Source organism: Semicossyphus pulcher, unplaced genomic scaffold (genome assembly GCF_022749685.1).
Source record: "Semicossyphus pulcher isolate SPU_LCO1_2020_fin unplaced genomic scaffold, fSemPul1.0.p SCAF_8, whole genome shotgun sequence".
In the NCBI taxonomy this organism is placed as follows: Eukaryota; Metazoa; Chordata; class Actinopteri; order Labriformes; family Labridae; genus Semicossyphus; species Semicossyphus pulcher.
Genome location: NW_027211759.1, coordinates 1469436 through 1491376, shown reverse-complemented (window position 1 = coordinate 1491376; position 21941 = coordinate 1469436). Strand labels below are relative to the sequence as shown.

The following is a 21941-nucleotide window of genomic DNA, read 5'->3' as shown; positions in this document are numbered from 1 at the left end:
ATGAAGGATATCGGAAGTCTTATTTTGAAAAACGGAAAACACGATATTTACGTTATTAGCATTCCTGCTACCGGATTAAGCTAACAGGTTACAAGCTAGCAGGTAGCAGGTGGATGTTTTCCCGGTCAGGTTTAACTGTAGCTGGTCGTTTTGTGAGGTTACATGAATCTTTTCAGCCGTTCACATCTGAAACATTAAACCGTTTATCTGACGTCGTCCTCCCGGTGCTCAGACGCCGGTTGTCCGTTCATCTCCCCCGGTCCAGACTGCCTCTTCTGGCCGGTGGTCACAGGGTAACGTTTAGAGGTTACTCCAGAAACAGACAAATGCCCAAAAAACAGAAAGCGGTTAGTTATTACAACTTGTTCCTAATTACTGTTAACCACCAGTCACGCTGGCTTTTTATATTTTTTTATTATCCTATTTTGTCAACATGTTACACATTCTATTAACCACATATTTCTGTATGGTTGTACTTGTTTACAATGCATGTCTGTGTCAGCCAAACACTACCATAATGGTGGAGAATTAGCAACTGTAAGAATAACCTATTTTAACTGTACAGCTATTGAAACGTAATTAAATTAGAATTTGATGAAGAACATTTCTTCTTCTTCTTCTTTGGGCAGCACAGTTTAATTTCGTCGAGTTTAAAGTTTAAATCAGAGACTTCTGATGATCTCTGCATATTATTGTTACGTGGAGGTTTTATTTATTGATTTACTTGAATAGATTAATATTTCTCTCCAAGTAAATCTTGCCTTCAGTTTTTATGCACTTTTTTACTAAGAAAAGTAAGTATTGGTTAAATAGTTATTTAGTACATGTTCTTTGTGTACTTCATAATGCTTCTGATACGTAGTAAATTATAAGTGTGAAGTCTCCAGCTAACCCACCTCACTGTTGAACCAGGTTAAAGGTCAGCAGGCTGGCGGTGGAGCAGCTCAGACTGAAGCATCTTGTCCAGTGGCTCAAGACAAAAGTGGAGCTGTCACCATAACGGTGCACGCAAAACCTGGCTCCAAACACAGTGGCATCACAGGTCACCTTCACACACTCTCTTTATGATAAGAAGGCTGATGTTGTAGTGACTGACTGAACTTTGCAACTTTAAACTTCTTTTCTTCTTCTGCTCCAGCAGAAATTTCAGCGGAGGCGGTGGGAGTTGCAATTGCAGCTCCTCCTACAGACGGGGAGGCCAACACAGAGCTCATCCGCTACCTGGCTGAAGTCCTGGAGCTGAAGAAAAGTCACATCTCTCTTGATAAGGTTCCTGAAACATATTAAAGGGGTACTGGTGTGTATTTTTGCATATTGCATATGACTGCAATGTAATTCCTAGGATCCCTACAGAGATAGACCTTTTTGCTACAGAGGACGATGATTTTTTTTAACCCCAAACAGACGTTACATCGCTCTCTGCAAACACACCAGACTCCATTCATAAAAACAGTCATTTTAGCTCACACAAGTTGCAAGTACTGCTGCCTCGAATGGTTAGTCTGTTTGTCTGATTTTGTGACTTTGGTGTTTACAAGGTTCGTTCAGATTCAACACAACAATTATAACACACAATTACACAAACAAACTAACCGATCGAGGCAGCTGAACATCAGCAGCTCCGGTGTTCTGTTGTTGGTTCTGTATATTCCCTCCTCTGTCCTCCCTCCTTCTCAGTGTTTCTCCTGCTGTGTATGACCTCCTCCCTCCTGTTTCTTGCAGGGCTCCAGGTCCAGAGACAAAGTCATCAAAGTGGACTCCACTCTCACACCAGAGGAGGTGCTGAGGAGGCTCAGACAGGCTGCAGGCTGACAGGAGGGCAGAGGATGGAGGAGGTTCATATCCGTTCATTTGACTGATGACATTTTGATTAACTGCAAACATCGAAGTGTTCCGATGAGCTAAAGGAGACTCAAATGATATTTCTGCAGACTGGATGTGATGTGTCCATATTGTATGTCTGGAACAACACAACAGAAAGTATTTTCTACGTTCGGTTTTATTAAAGGACCTTATTGCTGTAATAAGCAGAGAATGAATCTGTGTGATTAAATCTTAAAACTTACAGTCCTGCAGGATTGAGGAAGGACTCTGTTGCATTTCAAATATATAAAAAAACGTAAACTACCTTGTAGTATATTAATAGAATATTGCTGAATATCAGAGTACATGTAAACACAGCTGTACGCAGGCAGTAGGTGGCGCTGTGTTACTGTTCTTTAACTCACAGTGAAGTTTGAGCTTCAGAAAAATGAACTTTATTCTCTAAACGTGTTTGCAAAATGTCCTTTTTACAGTGTTTATTATGATATGGAACATTAACGCACCGTCAGCTGCACTCTGACATCATCACATTTGTCTTGATCTGAATGTTAACACAAGTGAACATCTGTATCTGACAGATACATGGAGTCAAACAGAGTTTACAGCAACAAAGTGGAAATACTTCAATACATGTGTTGTGCTCGATCAAACACAAATTGGTGCTTTCCACCACAATTTAAGAGGAAGAAGAAGAAAGAGAGGAAGATGCCAGAGAAGAAGGAAGACAATAAATGTGCATTTTTAACCTCTAAATAAATAATAATAATAAATAATAAATTAACACAAAAAAACGTTTCTACTGAAACAAGTTTGGTGAAACATAAAACAGTGTTAAAATAATACTGTGTGCGTGTTGGCGACACCTTGTGGTCGAATCAGATCAGTGCAGCTGTAACCGAAAGGGCCTGAAGGGGTGTGAATGTCTACAGGACAAAACGAACTGATTGTGTTTCTCATTAGTGACAGAAGGAGTCGAACTGAAGAGAGGACGAAGCACAGACACTGTGAGGGAATACATCTGATACTCTGAAGGCAACAAACTGCTCGACGTTTCACAAGTTAGAATTAAAATTAAAAAGGCAAGAGGAGGAAAATATGAAACACACTGAAAAAACAGACTGTATCCTTCTAAAAATGTAACCAGAGAGCCATTCTCCTTCAATGAGCACCGGACCTGCCCAACAGCACACACAGCCCTGAAACCCTCCAGGTTATTAGTCAGTCTGAAAACAGCATGTTCTACTCTCAAGCGGGCTGCCACCAAACCCTCAGACAGCGGGCTCGCTCGGTCAGCCTTCTCCAACAACTTTGTTCTTCATACTTTTCCAAATTGCCAACATGGCACTTGCAAAAATAAAATTCATCAGAACAAGAGATTTCCTTTTCCTGACAGTTTATTTGGGTCCAAAGACAAAGAGAGGAATAGAGAACACTTCTCCTGCAGTCTGACAGCAGCAGTCCCGGAGACCATGTCCTGCCCCCCCTCTGCCACAGGGAGGTACAGGACCGATGCTCGCAGCCAGTGATGACCTGAACAGAAGAAATCCACCAGGAGCTGCTGCAGTTGTTTCATGAGGCCTGGCAGGGGGGGGTTAGCACCTGCAGTCTGGGCCACAGAGATCCAGCAACCAGGTTACTAACTATCAAACCTAACCTTTATCTATAGAGCACAAAGTTACAAAGTGCTTTACAGAGGCAGCAAAGCAAAACAGACAGGTCATAAAATCAAAGGCAGATATTAAAATAAAAATTCATTTAACAAATATATAAAATTCATTTAAAAGAACTCATTTAAAAGAATTCATTTAAAAGAACTCTAATTACATAAAATTCCTTTAAATGAATTTTTAAAATAAAAATCAAATTCAAGTAAAATCTGGAAAGGCTCGCCGATAAAAGTATGTCTTAAGAAGGGCCTTAAAAGAGACCACTGATTCAGCTGACCTGACCTCCTCGGGCAGGTCGTTCCAGAGCTTCGGAGCCCTCACAGCAAACGCTCTGTCCCCCTTAGTCTCCAGTCTGGCGTTCGGTACACACAGAAGACCTCTGCCCGAGCATCTCAGCGTACGTGTCGGCTCGTACAGTTCTAAAAGGTCTGAGATATAGCTGGGAGAAAGGCCATGGAGAGACTTCAAAGTAATCAGTAAAATCTTAAAATCATACTAAAACATACTGAGAGCCAGTGTAACGATGCTAAAACAGGAGTGATGTGGTCGTATTCTTGGGTTCTGGTTAAAGCCTGGCAGCTGAGTTCTGTACAGTTTGAAGTCGATCAATGGATCTTTGACTCAGGCAGGTAAAAAGGCTGTTACAGTAATCGAGGCGTGATGATATAAAAGCATGTCAAATCGTCTCTGTGTCTTTAAAAGTTCAAATAGAACGAATTTTGGAACCAGACGCCAAGATTCTTGGCGTCTGGTTTGATGTGATCCAGTAGGGGACCAGCAGATGGCAGTATTGTGCTGTGGTCCAATTAAAAGTATTTCAGTTTTGTTTGAGTTCAGCTGCAGAAAGTTTCTTGCCATCCACCTGTTAATCTCCGACAGGCAGGTGTGTACAGAACTCAGCATGCCCGGGTCTGTGGATTTAACAGGCAGGTACAACTGCATGAAAATGATGATGTGTTCCAGGGGGAGCATGTATAAAGAAAATAACACTGGGCCCAAAACTGACCCCTGAGGCACACCATACTTTACATAAGAAAGAGCAGAGACATAATCATTTACAGACACACAGAACCTTCTATTCACTGTAGGGCTGTACCAGAGACCCCTACCCAGTGCCTCAGTCTGTCCAGTAAGATGCCAGAACTATCAGAGCTCTTCCCCTGTAGGACAGCTGGGGTAGCAACCATTTCCATTTCTATAACTTTGCTCGTACTTTCCCCAGCACTCCCTCCCAGTTCTGCACCTCTATGTCCCCCTCCCTTAATTTATACCTGTTTTTACCCACCTGCAGCAGGGAGATAACAGCTCGCCTACAGGAGGCTGGAAGAGTCCCTTTTTTAATTGTTTTTTTTTTTAGTGTTTAAAAAAGTCTGCAGGTAAGCCGTCCACACCTGGAGCCTTGCCTGAGTTCATGTGTGACACCACAGAGGTCAGCTCCTCCAGAGAGACGTCAGAGCTCAGGGTGTCACGTTCACCTGGACTCAGCTGTGGAAGACCCTGAAGGAGCTCAGCAGCAGCGTCCACATCACAACCTCCTGCCCTGAACAGGTCAGTGTAGGAAGACACTGCATGCCTCCTCATCTCAGCAGGTTCAGACGTCACCTTCCCGTCAGGCAGACGGAGACACACCATCTGTTTTCTTTGAGCTACTGACCTCTCCAGGTTAATAAAGAAGGTGGTCAGCACATCTACGTCTCTTAAAGCAAGCTCGGACCAGGGCTCCTTTAGGAGTTACTGTTCAGTATTTCACACACCCTCTAGTTCTCTAATTTCTGCCTCTAACTGCTCCGTAGCTCTTCTAATGTCGGCAGAGGAGCAGGAAGTGTACTGCTGGCAGAACACCCTCATTTGGCCCTTTCCTACCTCCCACCACTGACTCAGGGAGGGAAAAGACTCTTTCCTGGATCTCCAGTTAGCCCAAAACAGTTTAAAATGTTCACTTTGTTAAGCTTTTAAAATCATGTAAAAATGTAACGTAAAAATGCCAAAAAGATAAAGGAGGATAAAAGCAGATCTAATAAAACTAAATGATGATCTGTGAAACCGACGGGGTGTATTGGACATTCAGCAGCACGTGTAGTAAAAGAAGCAGACATGTAAAGTCTGTCTAATCTGGCTGCACTGACCCTGCCATCTGATATTTTCACCCAAGTGAACTGTGTTAGAGCCACGTAAGCAAAGAATATAGCAAAGTAACTGTTCAAGTAACTTAAAAGCAAGTTGTAACTGGGAGAGAGCAATACATTACAGAGTCATCAGCGTAAAAATTAAAACTTGTATATCATTTTGATTGATGTTATTGATATAAAGAATGAACAGGAGAGGTCCCGGGACTGACCCCTGAGGCACACCTTTTGTGATTGTATTATAACTCACACACCGAGTTGTGTCTGTCAGGTAGTTGTTACACCAGCTGACCTTAAACTGTGTCTTTAAATGTTTATGTAATGTTAACAGCAAACATCGGCCACATTTGAAGAGGGAATGTTTTGTGTCTTTACCCCTGAGCCCTTTAACTTTAAAACTTCACTGCGAACCAAACCTCCTAAAGACAAAGTTAAATGTTCAAACGTTCCTGAGGTATTTGAACGTTTCCCAGCTGTGACGAGCACCTGCATCATTTCCTGTGCATTGTATAATTTCCAGTAACATGCTCTGTCCCTATCAAAAGACAAATTTGGTTTTAATCATATAGGTTTATAAAGAAATATATTTTGTTATCTATAAGTCTATTAATGATATTTACATTTATTTTGTGTAGAAAAAAGAGTCCAAGATCCTCTAAATAAAAGGTTTGATCTTTTAGGACTGTTTAAAATGATGGTGAGAATGTTTAAAATCATTTAAAACTATGACATCAACATTTATGTTCCTTTTCAGTCAATCCTGATTTCTGGGGTCTCTTCTCCTAAATGTTAAACTTTTGGTACAAACGGGGCTCATTAACTTACTGCATGTCTTTGTGTGTTTTCAAACATCAAACATGGAGTTGGCCGTGATTCCAGTGAAATCTCTTCTCATGGACCTTCCTCATGTGTTCCTTGTTTTGGTACTTTGCACCCTGTTGGCAGAACTTTTCCACACTTGGCTCGGAGCAGCTTACCTTAATGCAGGTCCCCGGCTGGGTTCCTTTTTGATCCAGCAGCCTTGTTGGAGTCGTGATTGTGAACGCCGCCTGCCAGCACGTCTGAAGTCTCTGGAGCTGAAGAAAAGAAGCTCATTAGCATCAGTCATCAGCTGCTGAATCAGAGGATGGGCATGAATTAGCGGAGCGTTAATGAGCCCGGTTTCTTTGAGTTAAACTAAGAAGCTTCAAAGAGAGAGAGAGCCGAATCATCAGCATGTGAGCTGACATCAAAGCTCGGACACGTAATGACTGCCTTCAAACATCACAGCTTCACGCAGCTCCGTCCTCACACTGCAGACTTCCAGCTCTGCAAACAAACTTTCTGCCTGTCAGGGACAAAGTTAATTTACTGTCACTGACAACATTATATAAGAATTAGCTCAGAGTTAGTCTCCAAGTTTGACCAAATCTCACTCCTCCATGTTGCGAGCTGAGGTCATGTTTCATGGTGATCCTGGATCAGCAGCTTTAGAGCAGCTGAGTCCCTCTGAAGCTCCTGTCAGGATCCTCAGACGACGAGTTAAGCCTCTGCTGGCTGGACAAATATTGTCCCGTATATTGTAAATCTTCTTCTCCTCCATGTTGGGTGCCGGAAGATAACTTTATGGTCAGTTCGTGAAGTTTCAGGCCATTCAAAATGAGTTGCTGGTTGCATTCTGTAAAATGAAAACAAGTGATTACATTAGCAAACATGTTGCCTTGCACTAATAAAGCAGAGAACAAGAGATCTGTAGTCATCTGTGTCCTTCTTTAAGACCAGCAGAATCTTTTGACTGCTCACTTTTACTCCCTTGCCTTCTGAATCCACAATCAAAATAAAGTCCCGATTGCTCCCATCATTAAGGCTCTGGATTCTTACACAATTTATAATCCAGCTCCAGCTCCTCAAGGTGACATAAATCATTGACTCTCATCTCTGAACAGTTACCAAAGCAACTCTCTACAAGAAAGTCATGTTGTTGGCCTGACACAGAGTTCAAAGAAGAGAAGGAACAACGGCTCAAAGCTTCACAGAAGATCAAACGCCAACATTAGAGGAGGAAGAAGAGATGATCTCATCCTCACTTTGTGTTTTGGGTGATTTTTAAGGAGACGTTTCTTCACACTGATTTTATAAAGAGACAATTTGGGACCAAATCATGCCCCGGAGCCGGCTGCTTTTAAACCTCTTACTTCACTTCTCTTTGCAGGTTTATTTATAGTCGATGGCCCGCTGAGAGCTGACATAACGCCGCGATTTAATGCTGAGACCATTTTCCTTGTTTGCTCTGTGTTGTGTGCGTGCCCAGCAGCAGCTCCTCGTCAGCACAACGCTCTTATTCTCACACTAAGGCCCCGCGGACAACAGGAGGATTTGGATGCTCGGCTCTGACTCTGCAGGCCGGATGTTTACCCACAACACTGTGCTCAGTGTGTGGTCGTAAATAAAGAGTCAGGGATCATCACAAAGTCAGAGAATAAAAACACCCGATATCAACAAAAATCAGTTCTTACAAAGCGTCCAGTTTCCTCTCAGAGTCTGAAGAAAGATCTGGAGAGGAAGCAAACATTAAAAGTTTGTTACATGTGATGTCGTTACATAAGTTCACAATTAAAACAAGATGGAGGCCAAGTCTGCGGTCATGCTAGCAGCTAGTGAGCATGTACTATGCAATGATGCTGTTAGCTAAGAGCTGACAATAGCATGCTAAAATTGTTGTGCTTTCAGGTGCTTCAAAGTTGATTTCCTGCTGGTATAATGTTTGTTATGTTAACCACCTTAGCTTAGCATTTTAGCATTCTGACATTAGCTAATTAGCAGTTAACACCAGGATGAGTCTGAATTAAACTTCTGCAGGAATGTGACCTCCTCTGACTTTTCATCTAGCGCCATCATCAGGTCAGCGTGTCCAGTGGTGAGCATGGGAAACATTATTACTAAAATCCAACATTAGTACTTTCACTCAATGACAGCATGCTTAACAAAGCCGGTGTTCAGATGAAAGGCAGGGCGAATTTTAGATCCAGAAGTGTCTGTGATTGGATGAAAGGGTGGAGCTAGAAGAGCTAGGGGTTAGCAAACCCTAAGCTATCTGCTAATGTTAGCGCTAGCTTGGTTAGCAAGGTGAACCTGAAACTAACAGCAAGCTCAGAGTGTCTTTTAGTACAACTGAGTGCTGACATTTTTCAGGTCACTGATGTAGCGACTTTTCAATCACAGGTAGCCCCGCCCTAACCCCTCCCCTCTTCCTGGTCTGTGTGACTCTCAGTGGGAGCATCAGTGACTAAATGAACATCATGCTGTGTTGAAGAAGACTTGAAACTAGAGACTGAGACCATAAAGTCATTAGGAACATGTTTACTGAGGGAATACATCAGGAGAGGAGGAGGAGCATGTTCTCATAGACTATAGAGTTAAACTTTTTTTAAAACCAGGGTAGTCACCCCCTGCTGGACATTAGAGAGAGGCTACACCCACTTCTTATACAGTCTGTAGTTCTTCACAGATGGTCTCGATCAGATATCAAATCCACCCTGTCCTCATCAGGAGGTGAAAAATACTAAACGTTTTGTAATAATTCAGCCAAAAATGACCTGAAAGTCCTCCAACAACAAACCTCCATGTTTGTTGACCATCAGAGCGATGAAGGTTCTTAAGATGCAGCTCCTCTGTGTGTGTCAGGAGGGTTTAAGTTAAGTTTATATGAAGGTTGGGGACATTAAAACCTTCATCCCTCCACACTAATATGAAATATAAATAGAAGCACTGCAGGGAAGGAAATAAACCTGTGTGTTATTTCCTCTCCACTTCTTTAAAGTTACATTTGAAAAGGAAATTGGAAAACGCTTCGTCTGTCATCCACCAGCCGCGGCTACACACAGATTCATTCTGGCAATTTGTCTCTGAGATATCTGCTGTGTCAGGCTACAGGGACATTTATCAAAGTAAATCACTTCATCCATAAGCAATCTGCCTGTTCCTCCTGCAGATCAATGTCATTATGAACAGGAAGACACAGACGGATCACTGTGAAACTCTGTATTGACTTGAATTTAAGCCACGTCTGTCCAGTTTTTAACACATTTATCTTGTTTACTGCAAAATTTGTCCTTTGAAATAAGATAAAAATGTTATTCAAATTTTAAATAATGAAGAATTCACTGCTGGAGGAAATACTTAAATCCTTACATGAAGGTAAAGAACTGTCACTACACGGTAAAAATACTTAATTACAAGTAAATGAATGCATTGGAAAAGTTACATACACAACACTGAATGAAGACTGTTGTACTTCTTTGATTGCTCTGTAAGCTACGTCATTTATTGTTTGCTAAATCAACAGTTTTTGTAATAATACATTGCATACAAGTTAGTTTGACAGATCATGCTAGCTGGTGAAGTAATTTGGTATGCTAGCTCACTCACATAACCGCTCGGGTAGTACTATAAGAGTGATAAAGTTAGCAAGCAAGCTAAGGTTAGCCAGCCAGCTGTAACTTAGCTACATTGCATAGGTCTAGCATTGCTTTGTAAAATTATCTGATAAAGTAATTTGCAAACAGCAAGCTAGCTAATTTATTAGCCACATCAGTCCAGAGAGTCTGGATGAATAAGGAGACATTATCCACTCAACACAGTATTTTGCTATGTTAGTGTTACGTGTGGCCAAATAGCAGTACCCTGTGTGTGGGTGTGTGGGTGTGTCTGTGTGTCTCCGCCCTGCTCTGCCTGAGCTCAGGTGCTGGCAATCACCTGAGCAGGTTAAAAGGAGACAGCAGCGGGGCGGCTCTCTCTCTCTCTCTCTCATTTGCAGGTGTGGTGCCGGAGGGGGGAGGTGGCGCTGGCCGCGCAGTCTTTTGTGGTTTTCCCTGATCTGCATTTGATTTCAGTTTCCCGGCCTGTTAGAGCGTCCGGGCTTTGTTATCTTTATTTGGGTTTGAGTTCCTGGTAGTCCTGTTTTCGTGTCCTTATTGTTTTCTCTTTATAGATTAGTTTTGGGTTAGGTAGTTTAGTCGGGAGGAACCCCGGATGCCACGGTCGTGGCAGGCTGGTCTGGGGTCTCTTCTCTCCTTTTGTTCATTTTGGCCAGGAACTCCTGCCTTTGTTGTTTTGTTCTGGGTTGCTTAATTATCGGGGTTTGGTTGTGTTTGGCTTCGTTCGTTTTGTTTGCATCAAATAAATACTTTGTTATTGACTGTGCTGAGTCGGCGTCCTTTAATATGTTACTGGCCTTGTTGTGTTCGAGTCTTTGCTTTTGTTTACGTTAGGGCCGTAACAGTTAGCTAGCTAGCAGTTCCTTTGCATTAGAGGGCTAATATTAGCTACATATTAGCTTACAAAATCAAAACTTCCTGTTTAGTCAGACAGGTTCCAGCCTAGAATGACTTGATAAAAGTGTTTGTGCTTTGTGTCTGAAACTGTCTTGTGGTGGGAGCATTTGTTTGCTGTTGTAGCATCCTCGATTAATAAGCTAACATTAGCACTGTTAGGCTCTGTAGGGTGCTAAAGGGAGGTAAGGTCTGGAAGCGTGCTTCCTTTGGATTTTCCCCAAAAAAGCGTCACAGACACAAGGTGTCATCTAATAATTAACTTTTCAATCCATTCACACATTGGTGATACAAAGTTAGAGGTACTTCTTTTTTAAGCTCTTTTCATGTCTTAAAACTCCACGTAGCATCTTTAGGCAGTAAACACCATGTAGAAATGTGGGAGGACAAAATTACAATCATTCATTTTAAAGGGACTTAAAGAGTTTCTAGAAGGCCTCAGTAGGAATTCTTGCAGACTGTCATCACAAGGTTAACTGAAAAAGCAACTGAGATGCAATATAGCCTGACATTGGTCGAGGACTTGAGTCTGACTTTAGTAAAATCATGAAATGTTTAGATTTTAACCTGCTTTTGGATTGAATCATGACAGGAAATCCTGCTGGAAAACAAGTACATACATGTTTTAAGCACCTTTGGTCAAAATACCATCAAATAAAACATTTTGTCAAAATGAAAAATAGTTTAATGTACCAACAGAGAGGCGAATCCAGTAAAGGAAAAGAAATTCATCCCCTGTGGCAAGTTAGGACCTGAAAGTAGAAAAATCATTTCTTTATTAAAAATCTAGCAGGGTTGGAGAGACACACAGCTCACCAACTGTTTTACTGAATATAACTGAACTATTTAAGTTTGAAGTATTGAAGACTTCCTGCTTGCAGAGGATTCTGACTGAGGTTTAGCCGTGTGTACAGGATTTCAGAGTCTCCAGCTGCTGTAGTCTGTCTTCAGTCCGATGCTGCTGACGCCTGTTTACATGGAGAATCTCTTGTTCAGCTTTATTGTGCAGATCTGTGCACGCAGAGAGGCGGCTGATAGTGAATCAGCAGGTTAAGTCACGACTGCTGTCACTGAGAATGAAGCTTCATGCTCCCTGTGGAATAATCAACTGTAGATATTACTTTGCTGCTCATCTAGGTTTTATATTTTAAAGTGCTGCTCTGCTTTCATTCTGTTTCTTATCTTATTTAAACGCTTATTTTTATATTTAACATTATAAACTCGTTCAAACCTGTCTGCATCTGCAGCCACTTACCTAAACTCTAATACCTTTATTTCTCTGTCCTGCTGCACCATATATATTTTGCCCCATCAACAACATACACATATGAAATGTAGTGACACATTTTCTTGACTTGTTGAAGGGAAAATTTAGGGGTAGGGCATTACTTGTTATAAAGATAAAGAGTAAATGTAATTTAAAAAGCTGGGACTCTTTAAATGTCTTGGATTATCTTTAAAAAGCACCTTGAAGGCCTTTAATTATATAGTTATTTTATGTAAATGTATATTTTAGATTTAGATTTTTGTTGTTGTTGTTGTTTATACCGTAAAAAAACTTCTTAACATTGTTTTTAATGTTGCCGTTTTAGTAAAGTTGTTATTATTGTTGAAAAACTCTTTGTATTGATGAGTCATCCAATAATCTGAGATCGTTAAGAGACGGCCTACGTCATACCTTGACGTCGTCCGGAGGCTAAAGGGGCGGGGCTATTCATCCAAAAGTCCTGCGCGGCATCGAGCAGCGCGTGACAACCAGCTGTAGGAGAGAGGGAGCAGCTCGCGGAACTTTTTTTAGCTCTCTTTTCTGGCAAAATGTGGGCACGAGCTGTGGTGTGCGCGGCGCTTCTGTCTGCGCTCTGCCCTGCGGGGAGGACGGAAGCCGAGAGGGAGGAGAGAGACGTTCAGGACTACCACTACGCAAACTCCAACAGGCTGGTAAGTGAGAGGAGATTCATACGAGTTAAAATGATCACAGAGGCAGAAAAGACTGAAGCGTTTTCACCACAACTTCATGTTTAATTTGTTTAATGTGTGAGATTCATTATGTACTCATTCATTTCAATATTTGTGAAAAATAGCTTCTTTAATGACTAAATCCCGTTTTGTCATAACTCTAAAAACAGTATCTAATAATAAACTTATAGATAAAAAATATCAGAGCTGCATAAATAGGATCAATTAATCAGCAACTATGTGAATATTGGAATCATCAGAAAAACCTGATATTCTCTGGTTCCTGCTTGTCACTGTTTGAAAATCAAACTATTATTCTCATATTTTTAATTATAAATATTTACTGTTCAATTGCTGGAATATAATTATCTGTTATTTGGCCAATTTAAGGGGGAAAAGGGCTTAACAGGAACAGTGAGCTAAGTGACATCTTACCAAGTGAAGAATATGGACTTTTTATTTTAAAATGAGCAGCAATGATTGGTCAATTAATCATGTAGTCATTGTAAAAAAAATAATAAATTAAAATAAAATAAAAAAAGGTTAAACATAAGTATTTGTTCATACCATTATGAAATGAAAATATATAATTGGACTGTCGATAAGACAATTCAAGATACTGGAAAATGAAATAACTTTTCTGACAAATCTGCTGAAGTCTTGAAGTGAATGGAAGTGTCACTTTGAAAAATGACAGAGGGTGAGGATGAAAAGATAAAAGTTTGCCTGGTCCAATGTGAAAAAGTATTAAATAAATCCAGAAAATAATTAGATATATTGAAAGCAGTCCTTACAGTACATTTGCAAACTCCCAAATATTTTTCATAATCAATTAGATGAACAACACAAATTCTTAAAACCTTCTCCTGCCCCCAAAACACTGTTGCAGCTTACAAATGGTATTCTTTAAATTTAACTGAGCTTTTGTGTGTGTGTGTGTGTGTGTGTGTGTGTGCAGCTCGGTGCTCTGCATGAAGTGCTGGAGAAGCTGCAGACAAAAAGGATAAATCCCTGGGAGAAGAAGTATGGACAGGTCCCCTCTGTGAGTATAACAAACTGTATAGCTGACCTTTTAAATTAGTATAATGGAACAGGATAACAGTCTTTATAAGTGTATAATTCATACATTATTAAAGAGTTGTTATAATAATAGAACAGGCCTGTTTGATGTGTCCGTGTATATTTACTGTATACGTGGTACTTCCTGTCCTCAGTGCGACCTCGGGGAACACTGTGCCGTCAGGAAAGGATCTCGCATCGGGAAGATGTGCGACTGCCCTCGAGGAGCTTTCTGCAACTTCTTCCTGCTGAAGTGCTTATGAGCCAATCAGATAACACAGCAAGAGTATATTTTAACATGTATATTTTCCAGTATATGTATATATGAATACATCTATGATGTGAAGTAGCCTTTAGAGTGGAGTTAATCCTCCATGAACATCTGTGTGAAGACAATCTTTTTGTCTTGTGTTGCATTAAAGGCTTTTCCCAACAACAGCCGTGTTTTAATTATTTAATTTTAAATCATTTAAATTATATATTAGCCAACATTGATTCATAATTCACGTGTTACATTTGATTTTCATCAAATGTGACCCGTTTCAGATTTATCGCTTCTTATAACCTACAACTCTGAACAGACGGTTCATGCACTAACGCCAGTCTGTTGTTCCAGTCAGACCTGAGTGCATCAGGACCATCTGTGCGTCTGTGTGGTCGAGCCAAGCGTCCAATATATTCTCATCTCTGGGTGTGAAGGAGCTTTTGCATTGTAGGGCTACTCGGTCGTACAGCATGTACATTTAACACGGTTAATTTTAATGTACCTGAAGTGTGCGACGTGTAACTGCATTGTCTGGACACTATAAGCATTAGATTGAGACCCCTCGTCTGCAGCTACTCAACTGTATGTTACCAGTTACCAGTGCTTAAGACTTAACCATTCGATTTAACAGCTTTAATGGCTCGCTTCAAACACTTCCAAAAACTGTCAAATAAAAAATCAAGGGCAGAATCATCTGTAACTCTGTACATGCTTATTCACATGCTTCCCCCTAGTTTCTCTGCATCTACAGAAGGCAAAAGAGATCCTTTAACCTCAGAGTTTTGAGGGTTACAATTATCTTAAAGGTGAGACGTCCACAAATCAAAAGTCCTGCACAGTTTTTTTTGTCCCAAAGGGTTTTTATTAGAAGATAGTTTACAGACGTTTAGACTCCTCGGGGCTGCTTGAAGTTCATGCCGACGGTGGGCTGGGTCACCTGCAGGTTGGACAGACTGCCGAAGTCCTGAAAGACAGAAGCAGTGCGAGTGTTATACACCGAACTACTGCGTAAAAACAGCCGATTGTCTGGGAGCGCCAGGGTCTGACAGGAACAGATCATCCTTCAAACACGGGAAAGGCTCGCAGGTTTATCTTCCTGTACTATCAATGACCTGACGACGAGGACGCCATGATCACTTTCGATACAGGGTGGAGGAAAAATACAAGCAGCTTAAACTCATCGAACACATGCACAGAAGGTTCAAGGCTAACTTCAAAGTGTTTATATCTTAGACTTGAAACCATGGAGGCTCCTGAAATCTTTGTTCACATTTTCTGTATTTCAGAACGTCTGGTTCAGTTAAATTTACAATCGATCGAAGGAGGAACCATGAGCAAAGTAAAATAGACCCCTTTACTGCTTTTAAACCCTTAACCTGAATAAACTCTGATTTACACTTCTTTAGTCATCATGTTGCCAACACTTAAAACTGCACTTTGATTTGTCCTGACCACATCCATCCCTGCCAACATGGCTGACACAAGCAGTGAAACCCTGAAGGGCAGCTGCTGTTTTATATTCACTTAATAATCCAGATTACATAAAGCCTCTCATATTAGCTGATAGAAGAATCTGAGGCAGCGCGTTATAAACACTGACTTTAGTCAAGAAAACAGCAAAGTGGCTTTAACTGCAATTTAAACATTTTAAATGTTGAAATAAAACATTTTGAAGAGGGTTAAACTAATAATTACTACAAACTGCAACTGAATCGATTCCATTATTCACAGCTGTGAAGGTTCAGATAAAAACTCATCCTGCTGATTAACTGAGAAGTGGCCGGTCTGCACGTGACCCTTTCATCTTCTTACACGCGGTGACCAGCGCTTTAAAGCTTTCCTGTTTGAGGCGGTACAGAAACTCACTGAAATGTGTCCGCAGGAAAATGTTCAGTACTCAGCCCCAGGAGACGCTGTGATTCATTAGCAGCATCATTAGTGACAAACTGCAGACTGATCAAAGTACCATCACATCGTTATACACGAGCTTCACGACTCAGAGTGCCAGTCTTCATCTTCTGTAAGAGTCTTTACTTTATTTCTCTTCTGTATGAAGTTCAACCTTTAAGGCTGTAATAAGGTGGTGACTAATAACTGCAGCAAACGTTGAGAAGGTGAGTACGAAGGTGAGATATTTTCTCTGGAGTTAAAATAGCAACTCAATCAATCCATTTAAAGACTGTTGCATGTTTAAATCTTATTACCTTAGCATGCAGTATTGCCCCCTCACAACATACATACTCTGCATGCAGTATTCTACAACTGGGACTTTATATCATAAAAATCCATTTACTGAGCTCACAATCTTCTGCTGAAGCATAAAGCTTTTTTTCATACTGCAACACGTCACCAACATGCCTGGCACTTTTGGCACACTTACTTCACTCACATGTTTTGGACATGCAACATTATTCCCTGGTTTACTGAAACAAGTGTTGGCCTGGCAAGTATGAGCAGCTTTTTCAAGCATAGTTCAGCTGCAGCAAAGTGAGATTTTAAAGGTTTATTCTGAAAAGTAACCACAGCTGTCAGATAAATGTAGCAGACTCACCAGCAGCTTCAGCATCTCCTTGGTGTCAGGATCAACTTCAATCAGCTCCTGGTCCAGAGCGGACACCTGCACAGGTGTACACACACACACACACACACACACACACACACACACACACACACAGTTAGACACCAACCAACCTGTCATATGTTACTTGACTGAAACAAACAGTAGCTGATCAGCAATAACAGTCTCAGCCCTACGACGTCTGATGTTTGAGATACACAAAATGTTTTGAGTTATGTTTATCAAAGACACTGCTTGGACACTTTGACCTTTGACCTTCTCAGGAGAACAGGAAACATTTGTTACAGACGAGACAAAATACTTTGTGCCAACTGTTACAACTAACTCTAAAAGACTGAACAAACTCTTAAGTTTGTTTGCAGAATGTTTTTACAGGAATTCTTCAAAACATCAAGCTAACAATTTCAGTTTAACACAGTGAACGTGTTTATTCAACAAACATGAGGCTAACATTAAGTATATTTTCTTGGGGTCTGTTTGTAAAGTGTTTCTGACACTTGTTTCATTAAGAACTTGTCGGCTGTCAATGATAGGTTACATTGATTTGTCTGAGAGCGCCAGGGTCTGACAGGAACAGATCATCCTTCAAACACGGGAAAGGCTCGCAGGTTTATCTTCCTGTACTATCAATGACCTGACGACGAGGACGCCATGATCACTTTCGATACAGGACACACGGACAGCAGTCCACAACACACACAAGACAAACACAGCAAAGGATACTCTAAATTAATTGATCCTAAAGAAAAGTTGCTTATGGTGTACTAAAGTAAAGGCCAGAGGTCAAGTCGTGGTCTCAGCGTGTCGCTTTATGACACTTCAGGCGAGCAGAAGAACTCCTCAGCACACACAAAAGAAAACGGCTCTCCGACCAGCAGAGCCTTCAAATGTAACTACTTAAATAAGCAACTTCAGGACTCTGACAACTACGAGTCCATCTGTTGTAATGTTTTCAGGTGCCGGATGTTGAAAGCATTGGTAGGAAGAGGACAAAAGGTAAACTAATCAAACCAAGTGAGCAAAGTTAAGCTGATAAACGTTTGTTCATCCAGTAGGCTCCACAACACAGCCACCACCCTCAACACTCACCACTCCTGCTCTGCTGAATTCTGGTTTAATTAGTCCAGAAATGTACAGAATCCTTCTACCCATCTTTACTACACATTGTAAGGAATTGCACACGGCCCAGTATAACTACTATGATTCCTGATGAATCTGCTAATCAGACAAACACCACCAGGACCTCCATCACAGCAGGGTTTTCCAAAGAAAAGGCCTCAACTGATCAAACTGTGGTGGTGCGTTCACTGACCTCTGGCACGTAGTTATCCCTCCTCTCTCTCTCCTCCTCCTGCAGTTTGATGGAGATTCCTCTGACTGGACCCCTCTGGATCCTCTTCATCAGATGTGTCACATACCTGCAGAGACAGAGACACAACGTCAACACCAGACAGAACAGCGATCACAGCACGGCTGTATTTCAGCCTCAACCACGGAGGAGGAAGACAAATGACACCACAACAACAAGATGTGACGTGTGCCGACCCTCTCGACGACTCTGCTAGGGATGCACGATAATTATCGGACAGATAAATTATCGGTCGATATGGGGGAAATGACGTCATTTTTATTGCTCCGATAAACAGATTAAATCCGATACAGATTCGATAAAGTAAAGGAACTGGTGGAATTGCTTGCTGGACATTTAGCGCCTTTAAAACAGGCCGTGACGCGCTCGTGACGTCATCTACCGCGCTGTACAAGCAGGACACAAGGCAAGCTGGCCCCATGTCTGGCTGACTGCGCTGACAGCAGAACACTAGCATGTCTTTGCCAGCTTGGTTTCGTTCTTCTCGGAGGAAGCAGATGACAACACCTTTGCTATTTGCAAAACATGTTCAGCGAGGATTCAGAGGGGAGGAAAGAATCACCTGAAAGGTCGTCATCGTGGCGAAGCTTTATTAAAAGAATATGAAGCAGCCGCGGCAGCAGCTACTGGCGCTAAGGCTAAAACAACAACACGGACCGTGGACGTCCCCATTCAGCAGGCATTTGAAAACTGTAAAAAGTTTTCTAGAGACAGCGAAAAGGGTTGACGACCAGCCTTTTTCTGTGGTAGAGGATCCGGGTGTTCGCACGTTGCACCCTCCCAAGCCGCCGATTTTTCTCGGGAGTGTCCCTCCCTGCCTTGTGCGATTTGGTCGCCACACACATTCATAATTTGATCGACAAGAACGGACTAAACATAAGTTTCACCACGGACATTTGGACTTCTGACGTTAGTGCGGTCAGTATGCTTAGCTTGACGTCTCAGTGGTTGGATGAAGACTTACCTCATCCTCAGGCACTAAAGGTTGAATAGATGCATTTCTTTGTTTTGAAAAAAATACTTGAATATGAATTTTGTTATTTAACCCTTTTCTTGAGGGATGCACTTTTTGTTTTAATTGTGTGATTTGACATGTCAGTGCATTTGATTTACAGAATTCATATGTAAAATGTCTTTTGCTGCTGTTTTTTTAATCTATAGCAACTGACCACAGGCCTGAAGTTTAAGTTTTGAAAAGCCTAATATACTAAGATGCACGTAAATTCACTGTGTGCAATCACAGTAGATTTTATTTTGATTACATTTTTGTTTCAACTACTTGGCTATGCGTGTGATATGACACATCCTAAGTGTATCCAAAAGTTGTTTATTGTAGATGAAGTATTGTGGTGCCTTACTCGCACAAAAAATAAATGAACATTTGAAGAGCCAGGACTGTTTGCCGTTACAGTTAAGCCAGAGCTACTAAAATATTAGTTTTTCATCACTCTTACTTTTTTTATTTTCCTAGGGTCACAAACTGCAGATTGTATAAAGATTATATTAAATATAAAAATATGAACTTATCGGTTATCTGTATCGGTATCGACCATGAGAAGCAGTTAATTATCGGCATCGGTTTAAACTTTACATATCGTGCATCTCTAGACTCTGCATGTGTGGCACTTTAAGCAGGGATACCATTTACCCGTTAGGTAATCTATAAGGGCCTACAAGCACCAGCATGATTGAGCTGCCAGCTTATTGTCATGATAATGCCATTGTATGGAAGTTCTAGCAACATCAGGAGATGTGTGTCCTGATTCAATCTATCATCAAATTAAACTTGAAATGCCAAAAGTCAAAGAAGTTTGACCTCGTTATCTGACCTGATAATTACTGCACAGAAACATGAACATTGGAGTCAGCTTGTAAAAAAGGTTACCTGGTTCAGAAATGGCATGCTTGGCGACGGTTAAGACTCAACATTATTCACTGTAAATGTCTGAGAGCGCCAGGGTCTGACAGGAACAGATCATCCTTCAAACACGGGAAAGGCTCGCAGGTTCATCTTCCTGTACTATCAATGACCTGGCGACGAGGACGCCATGATCACTTTCGATACAGGACAGCAGACACGAAACCAGCTGGTGATGAACTCACCCGGCAATCTTGTTGCGGAGCTTCTTGCTGGGGATGATGGCGATCTCCTCGCACACCCTCTTGTTGGTGTGGAAGTCGCTGCCCAGCCGGGTGTAGTATTTCTCGATTATGACCCTGGCGGCCTTTTTCACCGTCTTGGTCCTGACTCGTCCCTGCAAGCAGAACACAAATGACAAGTTTAAGTCCCAACACAAAAATTCACCCTGCATAGACAGTAATCACTAGCTTCAGTTTTCATCTTTCAAGTACAGGTAGTTCAATTTGTCAGATACTGATCCAGACATTTTCGTCTAATGCAAAATCAGACAACATATTTTAAAAACCTTGGATCAATAGGATGACGCTTCAAAGAGGTTAAATGACTTAAAAATTACACTATTTTACAGGTAAGCAAAATAAACGATTCAGCAGCAGTTTAAAAATCATCGAGTCAAGACACCTGTTCAACAGGTAGTAACTATATTTTATACAGCAGTATTCAGGGTGTTCTGGTCGGTAAGCTAGCTAAACCTTCCGGGAGCAGCAGTGCTGTCTGCCTTCTCTGCAAAGGAAGCTAACAACCGGTTTAGCCACCAAAGCTAACATAAGGTAAAATGTATTTTCCGGTAATTTCATCAGTGTTACAGCCCGCACACAGACACACAGAAAAGGAATTGTAATTGGCTGTTCCTGTTAATTTAAACCGTTGAACGTAAATGAGAAAAGTGGCTCATTCAGCCTGAAGGCAGCTTCACTCCGCCTCCCTCCGTTAGCATCAACTCTCCGCTATAATACTGCAAATAAAACACTCCTTTTGTTTCATCTATCATCAATATAAGGATTTTAAGAAACAATCAACATTCCGATTTCAGCGGATGAGATAACTGATCAATATAAACGCTTAAAACGGCCGGATTAGTTCAGATTGCTCAGGTAGACATGGAAAAATCACCCACCATGTTGGATCGGCCTGGTAGAAGAGGACAGGCAGACTTCCGGTGGAAGTTTATAGGCAAAGGCGGAAGTCAAGAACAGAGGGAGCCTACTGCGACTGCGCCCTCTGCTGGCGGGTGGCGGAACTACAACAACAACAACTACAAGCACTACTATTTATGCTATGACTACTACTTCTACTTTTACTACTACGACTATTTGTACTACTACTAAAAATAAGACTAATATTAATAATTATAATTCAAATAATACTACAAATATTTATTACTACCACTTTTATCACGATTGTTAATTAATTATGATAATTAATTGAAGATACGTTTAAAATTGATTGATGAAATTGGACACACCTTTTAATCATGTTAATATCATCCCTCATCTGACATGACTCTATGCACACTGTTTACTGTAAATAGTGAAAAACTATCTACTTCATTTCATCTGTAACATAATCATATATCTATATATTTTTCACATTATTTCAGCAGCCTTTGCACTCTTCGTCAATGCACTATTGTCTCTTGTAGCTTGTACATATAAGTTTAATGTTTAATGTAGGCTTGTAGTTTTTAGTTTTTAGTTTAATATTTAATATTTAATGTTTAATGCTCGTACATAGACAGCGAAGTTAAACTGGAGTCAAATTCCTTGTATGTGTACATACCTGACCAATAAAGCTGATTCTGATTCTCATGACTCCCTGAGACTCACATTAAATCCAGGTAGTAATGTTTCCATTGTTTTCTACTAAG

General features: G+C 41.1%; 3 protein-coding genes and 3 non-coding genes across 6 annotated transcripts; 2 read left to right on the top strand and 4 right to left on the bottom strand.

Moving 5' to 3' along the window:
* Positions 1–105: 105 nt before the first annotated feature.
* cunh15orf40 (chromosome unknown C15orf40 homolog) lies at positions 106–2081 on the top strand. Its single transcript, XM_069686404.1, has 4 exons — positions 106–347; positions 913–1042; positions 1142–1269; positions 1723–2081. The coding sequence occupies exons 1-4, from the start codon at positions 114–116 to the stop codon at positions 1810–1812; spliced, it is 582 nt and encodes a 193-aa protein (XP_069542505.1). The 5' UTR covers positions 106–113; the 3' UTR covers positions 1813–2081.
* A 10616-nt stretch (positions 2082–12697) lies between these two features.
* On the top strand, positions 12698–14322 carry cart2 (cocaine- and amphetamine-regulated transcript 2). Its single transcript, XM_069686670.1, has 3 exons — positions 12698–12864; positions 13841–13924; positions 14097–14322. The coding sequence occupies exons 1-3, from the start codon at positions 12742–12744 to the stop codon at positions 14202–14204; spliced, it is 315 nt and encodes a 104-aa protein (XP_069542771.1). The 5' UTR covers positions 12698–12741; the 3' UTR covers positions 14205–14322.
* A 723-nt stretch (positions 14323–15045) lies between these two features.
* Positions 15046–21234, bottom strand: LOC138613236 (small ribosomal subunit protein eS17). Its single transcript, XM_069686857.1, has 5 exons — positions 21192–21234; positions 20257–20408; positions 18097–18202; positions 16758–16823; positions 15046–15170 (listed from the first exon to the last, which is right to left on the bottom strand). Exons 1-5 carry the CDS (start codon positions 21192–21194, stop codon positions 15093–15095), a joined length of 405 nt encoding a protein of 134 aa, XP_069542958.1. The 5' UTR covers positions 21195–21234; the 3' UTR covers positions 15046–15092.
* Positions 15230–15356, bottom strand: LOC138613700 (small nucleolar RNA SNORA71). Its single transcript, XR_011309834.1, has one exon. It is a non-coding gene; the product is annotated as a small nucleolar RNA SNORA71 (small nucleolar RNA).
* Positions 17330–17456, bottom strand: LOC138613698 (small nucleolar RNA SNORA71). The gene has a single exon (XR_011309832.1). It is a non-coding gene; the product is annotated as a small nucleolar RNA SNORA71 (small nucleolar RNA).
* LOC138613697 (small nucleolar RNA SNORA71) lies at positions 20096–20222 on the bottom strand. Its single transcript, XR_011309831.1, has one exon. It is a non-coding gene; the product is annotated as a small nucleolar RNA SNORA71 (small nucleolar RNA).
* Positions 21235–21941: the final 707 nt, after the last annotated feature.